At 33.7% G+C, this 23,441-nt stretch overlaps 1 protein-coding gene across 1 annotated transcript in view; it reads left to right on the forward strand.

Annotated features, from left to right (window-relative positions):
• Positions 1-23,441, forward strand: part of LOC310937757 (matrix metalloproteinase-17-like) — a gene marked incomplete at its 5' end in the record, with an annotated part of 84,240 nt that overhangs the window by 50,927 nt on the left and 9,872 nt on the right. Inside the window, 3 exons of the mRNA XM_083902104.1 lie at positions 2,523-2,699; positions 3,435-3,537; positions 5,541-5,623. Of these exons, the coding sequence (XP_083758230.1) occupies positions 2,523-2,699; positions 3,435-3,537; positions 5,541-5,623 (363 nt within the window). The remainder of the gene's footprint in view (positions 1-2,522; positions 2,700-3,434; positions 3,538-5,540; positions 5,624-23,441) is intronic.

The following is a 23,441-nucleotide window of genomic DNA, read 5'->3' on the forward strand; positions in this document are numbered from 1 at the left end:
TTTATATTTTGAACTAGAATGTGTTTTTACGGTTATCCGACTTGTCTATGAATCATTTCAATAATAAATGACTACTCATCTATCAAAATAGTCTTTAGTTGCAGCCCTTATCGTCCTTAAGAATTAAGCCGTTCCTTATGTAAGGGATTTGCAAGTTACAAGGTCCACAAACAGTGTTAAACTCCAGGTTCACATCCACTGCATCAAACAGTACGTCAACATAGTGGCCCCGTAAGCCTGACCTCGGGGCATCCAGGAAGGAATGTGTAAACATCATTTCCTCACAAAGGTCGTCTTGCGCAAAAGATCAAAGCTGTGGAGCCCTGTGATCCTGATCCTTTTGAGGACCGGAGCAGGAATGGCACAGGAAGTTTAGAGAGTGGCAGTGAGAGGATGAAAGTGAGCAGATGAGACTGAAGAGTCCAGAAAGATTGTGTCGTTTACGACTTTTAAAATTCCAAAACTCGGCAGAAAGAAGAAAACATCATGGATGCAAGCTGCCATTAAACCCTATAGAACATTGGTTCTCAAAGTGCGGCCCGGGGGCCAATGGCGGCCCGCAGAAACATTCCTAGCGGCCCGCAATGAATTACAGTTGATAGTTTTAATCCAGGAGCTACTAAGTTTGTTAAATGTTTATCGGACATTACTGGATACAGACCAATAAGTGTAAACAAAAATATTGGGTATTTACCTGGTTTCTATATGGTGAATTTCAGTGTATTATTGTGTTATAAGCTGGTAATAAGCAGGTAGCTACAGCCCCCAATTACTAGCTATTTACCCAGTAAATATATGGTAACAGAAATGTGTTACTTGGTATTAACCTGTAATTAGAAGGTAAGAACAATGGCCAAAATACTGGGTAATTACCCAGTAAATTCTAAAGCGTTATTATATTAATGCTTAAATTACATTATATTAACGCTTATATTACTTAACGCTAAACTGTAGAACTGCAATCTGGTCATTAAAATGATTACAAATGGGATTTCTTTCTGTTTTTTTCCTTTGGCGACCCTCAGTCCAATGTTGGGTTCCTAAATTGTCCCTTTGAGAACCCCTGTTATAGAAGAAGAAGAAGAAGACAGGAAGTTTAGAGGTCCAATGAAACAAGCCCTCAATTTCAGCAAAGAAAAAAGCAATTTAATAGCTCATTGTTGAATCCAGCAGAACAAATGTTAAGCCTTTAACGTAAAAAAATTCAATGTTCTGTAGAGATTCATAAGTCAACTCTGTTTCTTCCTCTGTTTGCCGTCCTAAAAGATACGGGTTCGTCGGCCCAATTCTCTCTGCTCCGACTTTGTCATGGTGGACCGTAGAAAAGATGATATGGTTTCTGTTCTGTTCTGAGCCCCAATTCTCTCTACGCTTCCTTTTGTTCACCTTTCCTCTCAACACCGTGTGCTCCTGTAGATTAGAGTTGGCATTTGCCTTGTGAGTGCCCCAGGTGGGCACTGTAGGCGCGAGCGTGCACCCCAAGGCCGAGGACGGCGTAAGGTAAACCCAATGCAGACGCGAGCTTAGCCACTAAAGAATTCTGAGCTAGCTTGGCTAGACATAGCACATGCAAATCTCCAAGCCCCGGGTTTTGTCTTGCTTTGCAGGGCCAGACAAGGGGCTACGGTGTTCTTTTTTTTTTTTTTTCATTCCTTTTTTTAGTTGAACACGGAGTGCAAATGTGATTTCATAGCCTGGAGGCTCTTTAGGCGTCTTTCTGCACTCAGGTTTTGATTGGCAGCCCAGGGACTCGGGCAGCATTACCATAGTTATCTCGCCACACCACATGACTAACAGCACTCAAAGCCTCCTGAGCTGTCTGTCATGCCTCATAATTTGCACCATAAGCAGATGAGTTGGAAAAAAGGATAAAATACCTGAACAGTTCGTTCGACTGGGTCATTTAAGCACATACTTGGCTTATAGAAGAAAGGTGACATTGGAGAATCTCACCACTTTGTCGTCCCATGATAGTTCACCAAAAAAAAACAAAAAAAAAAACTTTCATGCTCTGTTCATACTCCGTTTAATTCTGTATTTCACAAGTATTTCAGCAAATGAACACAAAGACAGCTAGGGTTATTTGTATGCTGCGTTCTTCATCTGAAAACAGGCTCTGTGAAGCAAAACTATCAGACCTGACTGACTCAGGGCAAGATTTATTCCGTCAGGGGGTTTTTTGAGCAGCAGATTCCTTCTCTGAGAGGTTCTGTGTGTAATTCTGTGTGTTCTATTCTGTTTTCAGTCATATTCTAAGCTGTTTGCCACTGTCTCACTCTATGAGCACAATGTTACTGTTGCTTGCGTCTGTCTTAACATAAAATGAATCACTTCCCGTGTGAACGTCAACGGGCGAAAACGCTGCTATTCTGAGAAACACAGACCGACAGTTTTCAGCGATTCTTCTCTATTTTGAAAGACGATTCAAATTCAAACAGAAGCCTGACATATGACCCCTGATCTTTAGGTCGTGTTCGTCTGTTGACAGTGTTTTGTTTTCTCTTTGTCTTTCGCTCCTTCAGACTCCCATGGGATGGACCTGTTTGCGGTTGCGGTCCACGAGTTCGGCCACGCCATTGGCCTGGTCCATACCTCGGCCATTGAGTCCATCATGAGACCGTACTATCAAGGACCTGTAGGAGATCCTCTGAAATACGACCTCCCCTATGAAGACAAGGTCCGGGTGTGGCAGCTCTACGGTATGAAGATATGTTTCCCTATCTTAAAATAGAAGTAAATAGCAAGTATGGCTTTAAAAAGACGTCAATGTTGGCCTTTGTTCTTGTTTTTCATACATGTAAGTGTTCCCTGTGCACTTGGAAATGTTAAATTACTCCGTCTGCCGAAAATGATGGCAATGATGACTTCTTGTATAACTGTATATGTGTCTGTTGCCAGGTTTAAAATGAAATATGACTTAAGACACTCACACATGCAGTCAGAGAGTCTTCCTCTCCTCCAATGACCATGACTCTAGAGCCTCTTTTTGGAATTACTCACGTTTTCCCCCGTGCAGTAGTGGAAGGAAGGAGGCAGTTACTTGTTTCAGCAACAGAATACTGAATACACAGATACCTCCTCATGCAGGAAGCCGTTGATGAGTTCTGTAGAGTGAGGTTATTGATTTAATGGAAGCACGGATGGAGTTAATTGGGCTCCTTTGTGGCATTTGACCTTATAACACCCTTCCCTGATACAGGAAATAGCAGAGAATGACACCTATAAAGAGGAGAGTGAAGTGCAGGGCAGAAGAATGTAATCAAAGTGAGGTGGAGTGAAGTCAGGAGTCGAGCAAATATGGTAACTATGAGTGAGTAGTTAATTCCAACATGGTCTCCAAGAAATGTGTTGATTTTCTTTTGTTTTGTTTTGTTTTTTTTGCAAATCATCAGGATGGTAAATTGATTAAGTCTAAATTTGATGTACCCCTCTAGGTGTCAGAGACTCGGTGTCTCACACGAACCGACCAAGCAGCTCCTCCCAGACGGCTGAGCCTCCCGTCCTGCTCGACCTCCCTGAAAACAGATCCACTGTCCTGTGAGTCAAAGATCCTGAGACTAGCATCGTCATTTACATGCAACAAATAGAAACTGTGTATTTCTTTAAAAGAAAAAATCGATTTCACCCTCTTCTACCGTGCCTCGGGCTCTGTCTCAAGGACTTTAACGTTTGTGCCCGGATTAAATGCAGTGACTCTGCCTCAAGTTTTCAATATGATCAATATGAGAGAATGATGCTGCTCCTGCCCGAATGGCACATTTATAAAAATCGAATGAAATGACAGTTTTGGTGCCAATAACCTTCTTCTGCATGTATTGTAGGATGCATCTCATCAGGACAAGTTGCTGCTCTGTATGTTGTCGTATGCTGAAGCGTTAATATTGTTCTTCATGGGAGATAAGGGACCGAGACCCTAAAGCCTGATTCAGACACCTGGATTAAATAGGTGTGGCCAAATACGTTTGTCCATACAGTGTATATTTATTAACTGCCCAAAAGTGTAAAACTGACATTAAACAGTATCTTTATCATGGGAAAAACAAATTTGAATAGGTCTGGAATGAATCTCATTACAAAATATTACAATTTCTCTGATGGTTCCCTGTACAGCCACATAATTATATAATGATCGTTTTCTTATTTTGTTTCTCCACTTCCACTGGAAAGCAATGTAATGAAACCATGCAGGAATACTCACTATTTATTGTAAAACCAGTGTTTTTTGGATCTTGATGTTAGAATCGTGCCAACAGGAGCCAACAAAACAAATTAGCTAAGACTTTTGGAGCCTGCCCATCTAATTACATAAGTCCCTAAAGCAAGTCGATTGGCCTGTGAGTGTTATTATTTTTTTTTTACTTTTCAAAGATGATTAGACTTCTTTATTCATGTTCATGTTTTGATTGTACGTAAACAACCACACTGTTTCGGTGAAATAACTTGAGACACAGACACGTTCACTGATAACAAGGGACAGAAGGAAAAACTCAGGGCTCATGGTTATAATACATATGCCTAATCTCACATTTGTAACCAGCCTACTCTCCTGCAACAATGCAAGTTTTTAAGCTTGCATTGTGTCATTGAGAAAAATCTGAATATAGAAAATACATTTTCTCTATGGACTTTGATGCGGATAGTGAGCTGTTTACATTATTTTTCCCAAGAACATTTTTGAACCATTTACTCTTACATGTCTGTCATTCTCTATTGATGCATGTTGCACACTGAACACCTTTGTGGCAAAAAATGTACACATACAAAAAAAAAAACGCTATTAAATCATTTTTTATTAATCAAAGTTGCTCAAATCTACGAAACACTCAATTGATTTCAGGAAAACGCCTTAAAACCCTCAAATACCAGTTTAAGTGTTAAGTGTTCTGATATCATTCTGATATAAGTTTTATGATGATGTACTTTGCTTTAGGCCATCATAGCTAAAACAGGCAGTGCTGGGATTTTTACTCCCCCCCCCCCCCCAGTTTCAGTTGAAGATCAAGCTTCATTAATCATTTCCCTCTGACTCCATCAGGTCATGATGTGTGAAAAAGCTGGATTAGCCATGACAAGGGCCCCAGAACTAACCGCCGAGCAGTGGTGTAGTGCTAACAGAGATCTGAATAGCGATCTTTGTTGGTCATATAAGGCCTGGCAGGCTCCCGTGTTCTCTGAGCATCATTGGCAGGCTGGCCACATCACTGCTTTAAATCCGTTAAAAACCTCGGGGACAAACGCGCAAATTGAGGGACCTTAGCGCGTCGGCATGATAGCGTCTCCCCGTTTGTTCAGCCTAGTTTTCGGTTCACAGTCGCAGTGGGTGAGAGTGTAAACACAATCTGGATGCATGTACATTTTAAACGCAAGTCTCTTTGTTATAATCCAATAAAATCATCTGCAATTTCGTAGGAATCATTTTACATAATGACACAGAGGAGCAGCATTGTTTGAAATGTTGTGAATGTCCAATTTTCCGAGAAGAGCTCATCTGTTTCCCTCTCCTAAAAATCTTCTGTCTTATTTTCTTCACGGTTTCTCAGGCTGGCGCAGGATGCCCCAGACAGATGCTCCAGTCACTTTGATGCAGTGGCCCAGATTCGAGGGGAGGCTTTCTTTTTCAAAGGTACAGCGGCACAGACTGACAAAGAGAGAGAGAGAGAGACACACACAGAGAGCTACAGAGGCATGTGGGAAAAAAAATAAAAAAGGAAATTAGCTAAACGAATGGAAGTAAGAGAGAGAAAATAATTAAGAAGAGGGCAGGCGTGTAGATGTAGCCAGCTGAGCCAGTTAAACTCTACTAACAGACTGCAGTCCACAAATTACATCAGGCGTTCATGCTTGCCCCTCTGGAGAAATCACCCCCAAACTTCATTCTGACAACAAGAAGCTGACTCACTTACCCTCACTTGTGTGTGTCACACTGAGACTTTTTCATTAATTCAACCTCATGTGTGATTTTGACACTGGCATTCACATTATTTATTGAATGATTGGATGAATGTGAAAATGTGAACTATGCAGGGTTTTTTTTTACACTAATGTTACACTAATTGGGACATTTAACTTTACATTTCTTGAGAACTGTACAGTAAAAAATGTCTAATTTCCAGGCTAGTAGTCATAGATGTCGTGAATACAACCGAATTGGTCTTGTCCAGAACTTAATATATATCCTAATAGGAGTTGTATGCATGTATCTGTTTATCTGTCAACTGGTTTGCGGACCTGATACTCTGGTTTCAAAGCTCCTTACCAACTGAGCTAATAGGATAATGTGTGCAATACCATTTTTGGGGTCATACTTTTCATACAGAAAAAAGTTTAAAAAAAAAATTGGCCAAAATCAAACAAAAAAGTGGTACTTTTATAAAAAGTCATAGTATAGTATGTCGTTCAAAATTTGACAAGAGTCATAGTATAGTATGTCGTTCAAAATTTGACAAGAGTCATAAAAATTTCCAAAAATGGTCAAAATTGGTCAAAAACGTCATAGTATAGTATGTCGTCCAGAAATTATCAAAAACGTCATAGTATAGTATGTCGTCCAAAAATCATCAAAAACATCATACTATACTATGTCGTCCAAAATCTGACAATTTTTTTGAAAAAAATTTTTTTGGTCCTAAACTTGACAAAAACGTCATGCTTATACTATGTAGTACATCATACTATACTAGGTCTTTGACAAAAACGACATACTATGTCGTCCAAAATCTGACAATTTCTTTGATAAACTTTTTGGTTTAGTCCAAAACTGGACAAAAACGTCATACTATACTATGTAGTACGTCATACTATACTATGTCGTCCAAAATGTGACAATTTTTTGGAAAAAAAAATTGGTCCAAAATTTGACAAAAACAACATACTATACTATGGCGTCCAAAATCTGACAATTTTTTAGAAAAACATTTTTTTGGTCCAAAACTTGACAAAAACATCATACTATACTATGTAGTATGTCATACTATAATATGTCGTCCAAAATGTGACAATTTTTTGAAACGAAAAATTGGTCCAAAACTTGACAAAAATGTCATACTATACTATGTAGTACGTCATATTATACTATGTCTCCAAAATGTGACCATTTTTGAAAAAGAAAATTGGTCCAAAATTTGACAAAAACGACATAGTATAATATGTCGTCCAAAATTGGTCAAAAATGTCATAGTATAGTATGTCATCCAAAAATTGTCAAAAATGGCATAGTAAAGTATGTCGTCCAAAAATGGTCAAAATTGGTCAAAAAGGTCATAGTATAGTATGTCGTCCAAAAAGGTCATAGTATAGTATGTCGTCCAAAAATGGTCAAAAACGTCACAGTATAGTAGGTCGTCCAAAGAATTGGTCCAAAACGTCATAGTATGTCGTCCAAAAATGGTCAAAATTGGTCAAAAATGTCATAGTATTGTATGTCGTCCAAAATTGGTCAAAAACGTCATAGTATAGTATGTCGTCCAAAAACGTAATAGTATAGTATGTCGTCCAAAAATGGTCAAAAACGCCATCGTATAGTATGTCGTCCAAAAATGGTCAAAAATGTCATTGTATTGTATGTCGTCCAAAATTGGACAAAAACGTCATAGTATTGTATGTCGTCCAAAAAAGGTAGATGATGTTTTTGTCAAGTTTTGGACCAAAAAAATGTTTTTCAAAAAAATTGTCAGATTTTGGACGACATAGTATAGTATGACGTTTTTGTCAAATTTTGGACCAATTTTTTTTTTCAAACAATGGTCACATTATGGACGACATAGTATTGTAGGACGTACTACAAAGTATAGTATGACGTTTTTGTCAAGTTTTGGACCAAAAAAAGTTTTTCAAAAAAATGGTCAGATTTTGGACGACATAGTATAGTATGATGTTTTTTTCAAATTTTGGACCAATTATTTTTTTCAAAAAATGGTCACATTATGGACAACATAGTATTGTAGGAAGTACTACATAGTATAGTATGACGTTTTTGTGAAGTTTTGGACCAAAAAAACGTTTTTCAAAAAAATGGTCAGATTTTGGACGACATAGTATATAGTATGTTGTTTTTGTCAAATTTTGGACCAATTATTTTTTTCAAAAAATGGTCACATTATGGACGACATAGTATTGTAGGACGTACTACAAAGTATAGTATGACGTTTTTGTCAAGTTTTGGACCAAAAAAACGTTTTTCAAAAAAATGGTCAGATTTTGGACGACATAGTATAGTATGTCGTTTTTGTCAAATTTTGGACTAATTTTTTTTTCCATAAAATTGTCACATTTTGGACAACATAGTATAGTATGACGTACTACATAGTATAGTATGACGTTTTTGTCAAGTTTTGGACCAAAAAAACGTTTTTCAAAAAAATGGTCAGATTTTGGACGACATAGTATAGTATGACGTTTTTGTCAATTTTTGGACGAATCATTTTTTTTAAAAAATGGTCACATTATGGACGACATAGTATTGTAGGACGTACTACATAGTATAGTATGACGTTTTTGTCAAGTTTTGGACCAAAAAAATGTTTCTTAAAAAAATTGTCCCATTTTGGACGACATAGTATATAGTATGTCGTTTTTGTCAAATTTTGGACCAATTTTTTTTTTCAAAAAATGGTCACATTATGGACGACATAGTATTGTAGGACGTACTACATAGTATAGTATGACGTTTTTGTCAAGTTTTGGACCAAAAGAACGTTTTTCAAAAAAATGGTCAGATTTTGGACGACATAGTATATGTCGTTTTTGTCAAATTTTGGACCAATTTTTTTTTTTTCAAAAAATTGTCACATTTTGGACAACATAGTATTGTAGGACGTACTACATAGTATAGTATGACGTTTTTGTAAAGTTTTGGACCAAAAAAACGTTTTTCAAAAAAATGGTCAGATTTTGGACGACATAGAATAGTATGACGTTTTTGGCAAATTTTGGACCAATTTTTTTTTTCAAAAAATGGTCACATTATGGACGACATAGTATTGTAGGACGTACTACAAAGTATAGTATGACGTTTTTATCAAGTTTTGGACCAAATAAAACGTTTTTCAAAAAAATGGTCAGATTTTGGACGACATAGTATAGTACAGGGGTCTGCAACCTGCGGCTCTAGAGCCATATGTGGCTCTTCAACCCTTCTGCTGTGGCTCCTTTGTCGAAACTTTGAATTAAAAAAAAAGTCTATTTTTAAAGGGAACACCTCTTATTTAGAAATCAAGGTGATAAAATTGTTATATGTGTGCATCACACCACATGTTGCATTATCTATTTCTAAGTGAGTTACTTTTAATTTCATTCCTTTCCACAAACAATGGAATTCTGTGTTTTATTCCAAAGTAGTAGTTTTTTTTCTCCACTTCATAAAAGTGTTGGCTATAAACAGCAATGAAATGTCAGCAGTTTTATTTTTGTAGTTCTTAATGCAACAAACCCATTATTTTGTTTATAGTATATCTGTATAAAAAATGTATATATGATATAATCTTAATTTCCTTGGTCAAATGGGTTTTGCGGCTCCAGATTCATTCTATTTAGGTAGAGAGGGGACAAAAATGGCTCTTTTCATAGTAAAGGTTGCAGACCCCTGGTATAGTATGACGTTTTTGTCAAATTTTGGACCAATCTTTTTTTTTCAAAAAATGGTCACATTATGGACGACATAGTATTGTAGAAAATACTACAAAGTATAGTATGACGTTTTTGTCAAGTTTTGGACCAAAAAAACGTTTTTCAAAAAAATGGTATGTCGTTTTTGTCAAATTTTGGACTAATTTTTTTTTCCAAAAAATTGTCACATTTTGGACAACATAGTATAGTATGACGTACTACATAGTATAGTATGACGTTTTTGTCAAGTTTTGGACCAAAAAAACGTTTTTCAAAAAAATGGTCAGATTTTGGACGACATAGTATTGTAGGACGTACTACATAGTATAGTATGACGTTTTTGTCAAGTTTTGGACCAATCATTTTTTTCAAAAAATGGTCACATTATGGACGACATAGTATTGTAGGACGTACTACATAGTATAGTATGACGTTTTTGTCAAGTTTTGGACCAAAAAAACGTTTTTCAAAAAAATGGTCAGATTTTGGACAACATAGTATAGTAGGACGTACTACATAGTATAGTATGACGTTTTTGTCAAGTTTTGGACCAAAAAAACGTTTTTCACAAAAATAGTCAGATTTTGGACGACATAGTATAGTATGACGTTTTTGTCAAATTTTGGACCAATCTTTTTTTTTCAAAAAATGGTCACATTATGGACGACATAGTATTGTAGAAAATACTACAAAGTATAGTATGACGTTTTTGTCAAGTTTTGGACCAAAAAAACGTTTTTCAAAAAAATGGTATGTCGTTTTTGTCAAATTTTGGACTAATTTTTTTTTCCAAAAAATTGTCACATTTTGGACAACATAGTATAGTATGACGTACTACATAGTATAGTATGACGTTTTTGTCAAGTTTTGGACCAAAAAAACGTTTTTCAAAAAAATGGTCAGATTTTGGACGACATAGTATTGTAGGACGTACTACATAGTATAGTATGACGTTTTTGTCAAGTTTTGGACCAATCATTTTTTTCAAAAAATGGTCACATTATGGACGACATAGTATTGTAGGACGTACTACATAGTATAGTATGACGTTTTTGTCAAGTTTTGGACCAAAAAAACGTTTTTCAAAAAAATGGTCAGATTTTGGACGACATAGTATAGTATGTCGTTTTTGTCAAATTTTGGACCAATTTTTTTTTTTCAAAAAATGGTCACATTATGGACGACATAGTATTGTAGGACGTACTACATAGTATAGTATGACGTTTTTGTCAAGTTTTGGACCAAAAAAAGGTTTTCAAAAAAATGGTCAGATTTTGGACGACATAGTATAGTATGTCATTTTTGTCAAATTTTGGACCAATCTTTTTTTTCCAAAAAATTGTCACATTTTGGACAACATAGTATAGTATGACGTACTACATAGTATAGTATGACATTTTTGTCAAGTTTTGGACCAAAAAATGGTTCTTAAAAAAATTGTCCCATTTTGGACGACATAGTATAGTATGTTGTTTTTATCAAATTTTGGACCAATTATTTTTTTCACAAAATGGTCACATTATGGACGACATAGTATTGTAGGACGTACTACATAGTATAGTATGACGTTTTTGTCAAGTTTTGGACCAAAAAAACGTTTTTCAAAAAAATGGTCAGATTTTGGACGACATAGTATAGTATGACATTTTTGTCAAATTTTGGACCAATTTTTTTTTGCAAAAAATTGTCACATTTTGGACAACATACTATAGTATAGTATGACGTTTTTGTCAAGTTTTGGACCAAAAAAACGTTTTTCAAAAAAATGGTCAGATTTTGGACGACGTAGTATAGTATGACGTTTTTGTCAAATTTTGGACCAATTATTTTTTCCAAAAAATGGTCACACTATGGACGTGTAGGACGTACTACATAGTATAGTATGACGTTTTTGTCAAGTTGTGGACCAAAAAAACGTTTTTCAAAAAAATTGTCAGATTTTGGATGACATAGTATAGTATGTCGTTTTTGTCAAGTTTAGGACCAAAAAAACGTTTTTCAAAAAATTGTCAGATTTTGGACGACATAGTATAGTATGATGTTTTTGATGATTTTTGGACGACATACTATACTATGACGTTTTTGATAATTTCTGGACAACATACTATGCTATGACGTTTTTGACCAATTTTGAGCATTTTTGGACGACATACAATACTATGACGTTTTTGTCCAATTTTGGACGACATACAATACAATGACATTTTTGACCATTTTTGGACGACATACTATACGATGGCGTTTTTGACCATTTTTGGACGACATATGATACTCTTACGTTTTTGGACAACATAGTATAGTAGGACGTACTACATAGTATAGTATGACGTTTTTGTCAAGTTTTGGACCAAAAAAACGTTTTTCACAAAAATAGTCAGATTTTGGACGACATAGTATAGTATGACATTTTTGTCAAATTTTGGACCAATTCTTTTTTTTCAAAAAATGGTCACATTATGGACGACATAGTATAGTATGTCGTTTTTGTCCAATTTTGGACCAAATTTTTTTTCTCCAAAAAGGGTCACATTTTAGAGATATAGTATAGTATGACGTACTGCATAGTATAGTGTGACGTTTTTGTCAAGTTTTGGACCAAAAAAACGTTTTTCAAAAAACTGGTCAGATTTTGGACGACATAGTATAGTATGTCGTTTTTGTCCAATTTTGGACCAAATTTCTTTTCTCCAAAAAGGGTCACATTTTAGAGATATAGTATAGTATGACGTACTGCATAGTATAGTGTGACGTTTTTGTCAAGTTTTGGACCAAAAAAACGTTTTTCAAAAAAATTGTCAGAATCAAAAACGACATAGTATAGTATGTCGTTTTTGTCCAATTTTGGACCAAATTTTTTTTCTCCAAAATGGGTCACATTTTAGAGATATAGTATAGTATGACGTACTGCATAGTATAGTGTGACGTTTTTGTCAAGTTTTGGACCAAAAAAACGTTTTTCAAAAAAATTGTCAGAATCAAAAACGACATAGTATAGTATGTCGTTTTTTGTCCAATTTTGGACCAAATGTTTTTTTCTCCAAAAAGGGTTACATTTTGGAGATATAGTATAGTATGACGTACTGCATAGTATAGTGTGACGTTTTTGTCAAGTTTTGGACCAAAAAAACGTTTTTCAAAAAAATTGTCAGAATCAAAAACGACATAGTATAGTATGTCGTTTTTGTCCAATTTTGGACCAAATTTTTTTTCTCCAAAAAGGGTTACATTTTGGAGACATAGTATAGTATGACGTACTGCATAGTATAGTGTGACGTTTTTGTCAAGTTTTGGACCAAAAAAACGTTTTTCAAAAAACTGGTCAGATTTTGGACGACATAGTATAGTATGTCGTTTTTGTCCAATTTTGGACCAAATGTTTTTTTCTCCAAAAAGGGTTACATTTTAGAGATATAGTATAGTATGACGTACTGCATAGTATAGTGTGACGTTTTTGTCAAGTTTTGGACCAAAAAAACGTTTTTCAAAAAAATTGTCAGAATCAAAAACGACATAGTATAGTATGTCGTTTTTGTCCAATTTTGGACCAAATTTTTTTTCTCCAAAAAGGGTTACATTTTGGAGACATAGTATAGTATGACGTACTGCATAGTATAGTGTGACGTTTTTGTCAAGTTTTGGACCAAAAAAACGTTTTTCAAAAAACTGGTCAGATTTTGGACGACATAGTATAGTATGTCGTTTTTGTCCAATTTTGGACCAAATGTTTTTTTCTCCAAAAAGGGTTACATTTTAGAGATATAGTATAGTATGACGTACTGCATAGTATAGTGTGACGTTTTTGTCAAGTTTTGGACCAAAAAAACTTTTTTCACAAAAATAGTCAGATTTTGGACGACATAGTATAGTATGACATTTTTGTCAAATTTTGGACCAATTCTTTTTTTTCAAAAAATGGTCACATTATGGACGACATAGTATAGTATGTCGTTTTTGTCCAATTTTGGACCAAATTTCTTTTCTCCAAAAAGGGTCACATTTTAGAGATATAGTATAGTATGACGTACTGCATAGTATAGTGTGACGTTTTTGTCAAGTTTTGGACCAAAAAAACGTTTTTCAAAAAAATTGTCAGAATCAAAAACGACATAGTATAGTATGTCGTTTTTGTCCAATTTTGGACCAAATTTTTTTTCTCCAAAATGGGTCACATTTTAGAGATATAGTATAGTATGACGTACTGCATAGTATAGTGTGACGTTTTTGTCAAGTTTTGGACCAAAAAAACGTTTTTCAAAAAAATTGTCAGAATCAAAAACGACATAGTATAGTATGTCGTTTTTTGTCCAATTTTGGACCAAATGTTTTTTTCTCCAAAAAGGGTTACATTTTGGAGATATAGTATAGTATGACGTACTGCATAGTATAGTGTGACGTTTTTGTCAAGTTTTGGACCAAAAAAACGTTTTTCAAAAAAATTGTCAGAATCAAAAACGACATAGTATAGTATGTCGTTTTTGTCCAATTTTGGACCAAATTTTTTTTCTCCAAAAAGGGTTACATTTTGGAGACATAGTATAGTATGACGTACTGCATAGTATAGTGTGACGTTTTTGTCAAGTTTTGGACCAAAAAAACGTTTTTCAAAAAACTGGTCAGATTTTGGACGACATAGTATAGTATGTCGTTTTTGTCCAATTTTGGACCAAATGTTTTTTTCTCCAAAAAGGGTTACATTTTAGAGATATAGTATAGTATGACGTACTGCATAGTATAGTGTGACGTTTTTGTCAAGTTTTGGACCAAAAAAACGTTTTTCAAAAAAATTGTCAGAATCAAAAACGACATAGTATAGTACAAAAGTTTTGGACCAAAAAAACGTTTTTCAAAAAACTGGTCAGATTTTGGACGACATAGTATAGTATGTCGTTTTTGTCCAATTTTGGACCAAATGTTTTTTTCTCCAAAAAGGGTTACATTTTGGAGATATAGCATAGTATGACGTACTGCATAGTATAGTGTGACGTTTTTGTCAAGTTTTGGACCAAAAAAACGTTTTTCAAAAAAATTGTCAGAATCAAAAACGACATAGTATAGTATGTCGTTTTTGTCCAATTTTGGACCAAATTTTTTTTCTCCAAAAAGGGTCACATTTTAGAGATATAGTATAGTATGACGTACTGCATAGTATAGTGTGACGTTTTTGTCAAGTTTTGGACCAAAAAAACGTTTTTCAAAAAAATTGTCAGAATCAAAAACGACATAGTATAGTATGTCGTTTTTGTCCAATTTTGGACCAAATTTTTTTTCTCCAAAAAGGGTTACATTTTGGAGACATAGTATAGTATGACGTACTGCATAGTATAGTATGACGTTTTTGTCAAATTTTGGACCAATTATTTTTTCCAAAAAATGGTCAGATTTTGGACGTGTAGGACGTACTACATAGTATAGTATGACGTTTTTGTCAAGTTGTGGACCAAAAAAACGTTTTTCAAAAAAATTGTCAGATTTTGGATGACATAGTATAGTATGTCGTTTTTGTCAAGTTTAGGACCAAAAAAACGTTTTTCAAAAAATTGTCAGATTTTGGACGACATAGTATAGTATGATGTTTTTGATGATTTTTGGACGACATACTATACTATGACGTTTTTGATAATTTCTGGACAACATACTATGCTATGACGTTTTTGACCAATTTTGAGCATTTTTGGACGACATACAATACTATGACGTTTTTGTCCAATTTTGGACGACATACAATACAATGACATTTTTGACCATTTTTGGACGACATACTATACGATGGCGTTTTTGACCATTTTTGGACGACATATGATACTCTTACGTTTTTGGACAACATAGTATAGTAGGACGTACTACATAGTATAGTATGACGTTTTTGTCAAGTTTTGGACCAAAAAACTTTTTTCACAAAAATAGTCAGATTTTGGACGACATAGTATAGTATGACATTTTTGTCAAATTTTGGACCAATTCTTTTTTTTCAAAAAATGGTCACATTATGGACGACATAGTATAGTATGTCGTTTTTGTCCAATTTTGGACCAAATTTTTTTTCTCCAAAAAGGGTCACATTTTAGAGATATAGTATAGTATGACGTACTGCATAGTATAGTGTGACGTTTTTGTCAAGTTTTGGACCAAAAAAACGTTTTTCAAAAAACTGGTCAGATTTTGGACGACATAGTATAGTATGTCGTTTTTGTCCAATTTTGGACCAAATTTCTTTTCTCCAAAAAGGGTCACATTTTAGAGATATAGTATAGTATGACGTACTGCATAGTATAGTGTGACGTTTTTGTCAAGTTTTGGACCAAAAAAACGTTTTTCAAAAAAATTGTCAGAATCAAAAACGACATAGTATAGTATGTCGTTTTTGTCCAATTTTGGACCAAATTTTTTTTCTCCAAAATGGGTCACATTTTAGAGATATAGTATAGTATGACGTACTGCATAGTATAGTGTGACGTTTTTGTCAAGTTTTGGACCAAAAAAACGTTTTTCAAAAAAATTGTCAGAATCAAAAACGACATAGTATAGTATGTCGTTTTTTGTCCAATTTTGGACCAAATGTTTTTTTCTCCAAAAAGGGTTACATTTTGGAGATATAGTATAGTATGACGTACTGCATAGTATAGTGTGACGTTTTTGTCAAGTTTTGGACCAAAAAAACGTTTTTCAAAAAAATTGTCAGAATCAAAAACGACATAGTATAGTATGTCGTTTTTGTCCAATTTTGGACCAAATTTTTTTTCTCCAAAAAGGGTTACATTTTGGAGACATAGTATAGTATGACGTACTGCATAGTATAGTGTGACGTTTTTGTCAAGTTTTGGACCAAAAAAACGTTTTTCAAAAAACTGGTCAGATTTTGGACGACATAGTATAGTATGTCGTTTTTGTCCAATTTTGGACCAAATGTTTTTTTCTCCAAAAAGGGTTACATTTTAGAGATATAGTATAGTATGACGTACTGCATAGTATAGTGTGACGTTTTTGTCAAGTTTTGGACCAAAAAAACGTTTTTCAAAAAAATTGTCAGAATCAAAAACGACATAGTATAGTATGTCGTTTTTGTCCAATTTTGGACCAAATTTTTTTTCTCCAAAATGGGTCACATTTTAGAGATATAGTATAGTATGACGTACTGCATAGTATAGTGTGACGTTTTTGTCAAGTTTTGGACCAAAAAAACGTTTTTCAAAAAAATTGTCAGAATCAAAAACGACATAGTATAGTATGTCGTTTTTTGTCCAATTTTGGACCAAATGTTTTTTTCTCCAAAAAGGGTTACATTTTGGAGATATAGTATAGTATGACGTACTGCATAGTATAGTGTGACGTTTTTGTCAAGTTTTGGACCAAAAAAACGTTTTTCAAAAAAATTATCAGAATCAAAAACGACATAGTATAGTATGTCGTTTTTGTCCAATTTTGGACCAAATTCTTTTTTCTCCAAAAAGGGTTACATTTTGGAGACATAGTATAGTATGACGTACTGCATAGTATAGTGTGACGTTTTTGTCAAGTTTTGGACCAAAAAAACGTTTTTCAAAAAAATTGTCAGAATCAAAAACGACATAGTATATAGTATGTCGTTTTTGTCCAATTTTGGACCAAATTTTTTTTCTCCAAAAAGGGTCACATTTTAGAGATATAGTATAGTATGACGTACTGCATAGTATAGTGTGACGTTTTTGTCAAGTTTTGGACCAAAAAAATGTTTTTCAAAAAAATTGTCAGAATCAAAAACGACATAGTATAGTATGTCGTTTTTGTCCAATTTTGGACCAAATTTTTTTTCTCCAAAAAGGGTTACATTTTGGAGACATAGTATAGTATGACGTACTGCATAGTATAGTCTGACGTTTTTGTCAAGTTTTGGACCAAAAAAACGTTTTTCAAAAAACTGGTCAGATTTTGGACGACATAGTATAGTATGTCGTTTTTGTCCAATTTTGGACCAAATGTTTTTTTCTCCAAAAAGGGTTACATTTTGGAGATATAGCATAGTATGACGTACTGCATAGTATAGTGTGACGTTTTTGTCAAGTTTTGGACCAAAAAAACGTTTTTCAAAAAAATTGTCAGAATCAAAAACGACATAGTATAGTATGTCGTTTTTGTCCAATTTTGGACCAAATTTTTTTTCTCCAAAAAGGGTCACATTTTAGAGATATAGTATAGTATGACGTACTGCATAGTATAGTGTGACGTTTTTGTCAAGTTTTGGACCAAAAAAACGTTTTTCAAAAAAATTGTCAGAATCAAAAACGACATAGTATAGTATGTCGTTTTTGTCCAATTTTGGACCAAATTTTTTTTCTCCAAAAAGGGTCACATTTTAGAGATATAGTATAGTATGACGTACTGCATAGTATAGTGTGACGTTTTTGTCAAGTTTTGGACCAAAAAAACGTTTTTCAAAAAAATTGTCAGAATCAAAAACGACATAGTATAGTATGTCGTTTTTGTCCAATTTTGGACCAAATTTTTTTTCTCCAAAAAGGGTTACATTTTGGAGACATAGTATAGTATGACGTACTGCATAGTATAGTCTGACGTTTTTGTCAAGTTTTGGACCAAAAAAATGTTTTTCAAAAAACTGGTCAGATTTTGGACGACATAGTATAGTATGTCGTTTTTGTCCAATTTTGGACCAAATTCTTTTTTCTCCAAAAAGGGTTACATTTTGGAGACATAGTATAGTATGACGTACTGCATAGTATAGTGTGACGTTTTTGTCAAGTTTTGGACCAAAAAAACGTTTTTCAAAAAAATTGTCAGAATCAAAAACGACATAGTATAGTATGTCGTTTTTGTCCAATTTTGGACCAAATTTTTTTTCTCCAAAAAGGGTTACATTTTGTAGACATAGTATAGTATGACGTACTGCATAGTATAGTGTGACGTTTTTGTCAAGTTTTGGACCAAAAAAACGTTTTTCAAAAAACTGGTCAGATTTTGGACGACATAGTATAGTATGTCGTTTTTGTCCAATTTTGGACCAAATTTTTTTTCTCCAAAAAGGTTTACATTTTGGAGACATAGTATAGTATGACGTACTGCATAGTATAGTGTGACGTTTTTGTCAAGTTTTGGACCAAAAAAACGTTTTTCAAAAAACTGGTCAGATTTTGGACGACATAGTATAGTATGTCGTTTTTGTCCAATTTTGGACCAAATTTTTTTCTCCAAAAAGGGTCACATTTTAGAGATATAGTATAGTATGACGTACTGCATAGTATAGTGTGACGTTTTTGTCAAGTTTTGGACCAAAAAAACGTTTTTCAAAAAAATTGTCAGAATCAAAAACGACATAGTATAGTATGTCGTTTTTGTCCAATTTTGGACCAAATTTTTTTCTCCAAAATGGGTCACATTTTAGAGATATAGTATAGTATGACGTACTGCATAGTATAGTGTGACGTTTTTGTCAAGTTTTGGACCAAAAAAACGTTTTTCAAAAAAATTGTCAGAATCAAAAACGACATAGTATAGTATGTCCTTTTTTGTCCAATTTTGGACCAAATGTTTTTTTCTCCAAAAAGGGTTACATTTTGGAGATATAGTATAGTATGACGTACTGCATAGTATAGTGTGACGTTTTTGTCAAGTTTTGGACCAAAAAAACGTTTTTCAAAAAAATTGTCAGAATCAAAAACGACATAGTATAGTATGTCCTTTTTTGTCCAATTTTGGACCAAATGTTTTTTTCTCCAAAAAGGGTTACATTTTGTAGACATAGTATAGTATGACGTACTGCATAGTATAGTGTGACGTTTTTGTCAAGTTTTGGACCAAAAAAACGTTTTTCAAAAAACTGGTCAGATTTTGGACGACATAGTATAGTATGTCGTTTTTGTCCAATTTTGGACCAAATTTTTTTTCTCCAAAAAGGTTTACATTTTGGAGACATAGTATAGTATGACGTACTGCATAGTATAGTGTGACGTTTTTGTCAAGTTTTGGACCAAAAAAACGTTTTTCAAAAAACTGGTCAGATTTTGGACGACATAGTATAGTATGTCGTTTTTGTCCAATTTTGGACCAAATTTTTTTCTCCAAAAAGGGTCACATTTTAGAGATATAGTATAGTATGACGTACTGCATAGTATAGTGTGACGTTTTTGTCAAGTTTTGGACCAAAAAAACGTTTTTCAAAAAAATTGTCAGAATCAAAAACGACATAGTATAGTATGTCGTTTTTGTCCAATTTTGGACCAAATTTTTTTCTCCAAAATGGGTCACATTTTAGAGATATAGTATAGTATGACGTACTGCATAGTATAGTGTGACGTTTTTGTCAAGTTTTGGACCAAAAAAACGTTTTTCAAAAAAATTGTCAGAATCAAAAACGACATAGTATAGTATGTCCTTTTTTGTCCAATTTTGGACCAAATGTTTTTTTCTCCAAAAAGGGTTACATTTTGGAGATATAGTATAGTATGACGTACTGCATAGTATAGTGTGACGTTTTTGTCAAGTTTTGGACCAAAAAAACGTTTTTCAAAAAAATTATCAGAATCAAAAACGACATAGTATAGTATGTCGTTTTTGTCCAATTTTGGACCAAATTCTTTTTTCTCCAAAAAGGGTTACATTTTGGAGACATAGTATAGTATGACGTACTGCATAGTATAGTGTGACGTTTTTGTCAAGTTTTGGACCAAAAAAACGTTTTTCAAAAAAATTGTCAGAATCAAAAACGACATAGTATAGTATGTCGTTTTTGTCCAATTTTGGACCAAATTTTTTTTCTCCAAAAAGGGTTACATTTTGGAGACATAGTATAGTATGACGTACTGCATAGTATAGTGTGACGTTTTTGTCAAGTTTTGGACCAAAAAAACGTTTTTCAAAAAAATTGTCAGAATCAAAAACAACATAGTATAGTATGTCGTTTTTGTCCAATTTTGGACCAAATTTTTTTTCTCCAAAAAGGGTCACATTTTAGAGATATAGTATAGTATGACGTACTGCATAGTATAGTGTGACGTTTTTGTCAAGTTTTGGACCAAAAAAATGTTTTTCAAAAAACTGGTCAGATTTTGGACGACATAGTATAGTATGTCGTTTTTGTCCAATTTTGGACTAAATTTTTTTCTCCAAAAAGGGTCACATTTTAGAGATATAGTATAGTATGACGTACTGCATAGTATAGTGTGACGTTTTTGTCAAGTTTTGGACCAAAAAAACGTTTTTCAAAAAAATTGTCAGAATCAAAAACGACATAGTATAGTATGTCGTTTTTGTCCAATTTTGGACCAAATTTTTTTCTCCAAAATGGGTCACATTTTAGAGATATAGTATAGTATGACGTACTGCATAGTATAGTGTGACGTTTTTGTCAAGTTTTGGACCAAAAAAACGTTTTTCAAAAAAATTGTCAGAATCAAAAACGACATAGTATAGTATGTCCTTTTTTGTCCAATTTTGGACCAAATGTTTTTTTCTCCAAAAAGGGTTACATTTTGGAGATATAGTATAGTATGACGTACTGCATAGTATAGTGTGACGTTTTTGTCAAGTTTTGGACCAAAAAAACGTTTTTCAAAAAAATTATCAGAATCAAAAACGACATAGTATAGTATGTCGTTTTTGTCCAATTTTGGACCAAATTCTTTTTTCTCCAAAAAGGGTTACATTTTGGAGACATAGTATAGTATGACGTACTGCATAGTATAGTGTGACGTTTTTGTCAAGTTTTGGACCAAAAAAACGTTTTTCAAAAAAATTGTCAGAATCAAAAACGACATAGTATAGTATGTCGTTTTTGTCCAATTTTGGACCAAATTTTTTTTCTCCAAAAAGGGTTACATTTTGGAGACATAGTATAGTATGACGTACTGCATAGTATAGTGTGACGTTTTTGTCAAGTTTTGGACCAAAAAAACGTTTTTCAAAAAAATTGTCAGAATCAAAAACAACATAGTATAGTATGTCGTTTTTGTCCAATTTTGGACCAAATTTTTTTTCTCCAAAAAGGGTCACATTTTAGAGATATAGTATAGTATGACGTACTGCATAGTATAGTGTGACGTTTTTGTCAAGTTTTGGACCAAAAAAACGTTTTTCAAAAAACTGGTCAGATTTTGGACGACATAGTATAGTATGTCGTTTTTGTCCAATTTTGGACCAAATTTTTTTTCTCCAAAAAGGGTTACATTTTGGAGACATAGTATAGTATGACGTACTGCATAGTATAGTCTGACGTTTTTGTCAAGTTTTGGACCAAAAAAACGTTTTTCAAAAAACTGGTCAGATTTTGGACGACATAGTATAGTATGTCGTTTTTGTCCAATTTTGGACCAAATGTTTTTTTCTCCAAAAAGGGTTACATTTTGGAGATATAGTATAGTATGACGTACTGCATAGTATAGTGTGACGTTTTTGTCAAGTTTTGGACCAAAAAAACGTTTTTCAAAAAAATTGTCAGAATCAAAAACGACATAGTATAGTATGTCGTTTTTGTCCAATTTTGGACCAAATTTTTTTTCTCCAAAAAGGGTTACATTTTGGAGACATAGTATAGTATGACGTACTGCATAGTATAGTGTGACGTTTTTGTCAAGTTTTGGACCAAAAAAACGTTTTTCAAAAAACTGGTCAGATTTTGGACGACATAGTATAGTATGTCGTTTTTGTCCAATTTTGGACCAAATTTTTTTTCTCCAAAAAGGGTTACATTTTGGAGACATAGTATAGTATGACGTACTGCATAGTATAGTGTGACGTTTTTGTCAAGTTTTGGACCAAAAAAACGTTTTTCAAAAAAATTGTCAGAATCAAAAACGACATAGTATAGTATGTCGTTTTTGTCCAATTTTGGACCAAATTTTTTTTCTCCAAAAAGGGTCACATTTTAGAGATATAGTATAGTATGACGTACTGCATAGTATAGTGTGACGTTTTTGTCAAGTTTTGGACCAAAAAAACGTTTTTCAAAAAAATTGTCAGAATCAAAAACGACATAGTATAGTATGTCGTTTTTGTCCAATTTTGGACCAAATTTTTTTTCTCCAAAAAGGGTTACATTTTGGAGACATAGTATAGTATGACGTACTGCATAGTATAGTGTGACGTTTTTGTCAAGTTTTGGACCAAAAAAACGTTTTTCAAAAAAATTGTCAGAATCAAAAACGACATAGTATAGTATGTCGTTTTTGTCCAATTTTGGACCAAATTTTTTTTCTCCAAAAAGGGTTACATTTTGGAGACATAGTATAGTATGACGTACTGCATAGTATAGTGTGACGTTTTTGTCAAGTTTTGGACCAAAAAAACGTTTTTCAAAAAACTGGTCAGATTTTGGACGACATAGTATAGTATGTCGTTTTTGTCCAATTTTGGACCAAATTTTTTTTCTCCAAAAAGGGTCACATTTTAGAGATATAGTATAGTATGACGTACTGCATAGTATAGTGTGACGTTTTTGTCAAGTTTTGGACCAAAAAAACGTTTTTCAAAAAAATTGTCAGAATCAAAAACGACATAGTATAGTATGTCGTTTATGTCCAATTTTGAACCAAATTCTTTTTTCTCCAAAAAGGGTTACATTTTGGAGACATAGTATAGTATGACGTACTGCATAGTATAGTGTGACGTTTTTGTCAAGTTTTGGACCAAAAAAACGTTTTTCAAAAAACTGGTCAGATTTTGGACGACATAGTATAGTATGTCGTTTTTGTCCAATTTTGGACCAAATTTTTTTTCTCCAAAAAGGGTTACATTTTGGAGACATAGTATAGTATGACGTACTGCATAGTATAGTGTGACGTTTTTGTCAAGTTTTGGACCAAAAAAACGTTTTTCAAAAAAATTGTCAGAATCAAAATCGACATAGTATAGTA

This window comes from Microchirus variegatus (genome assembly GCF_963457635.1).
Source record: "Microchirus variegatus genome assembly, chromosome: 16".
NCBI lineage: Eukaryota > Metazoa > Chordata > Actinopteri > Pleuronectiformes > Soleidae > Microchirus > Microchirus variegatus.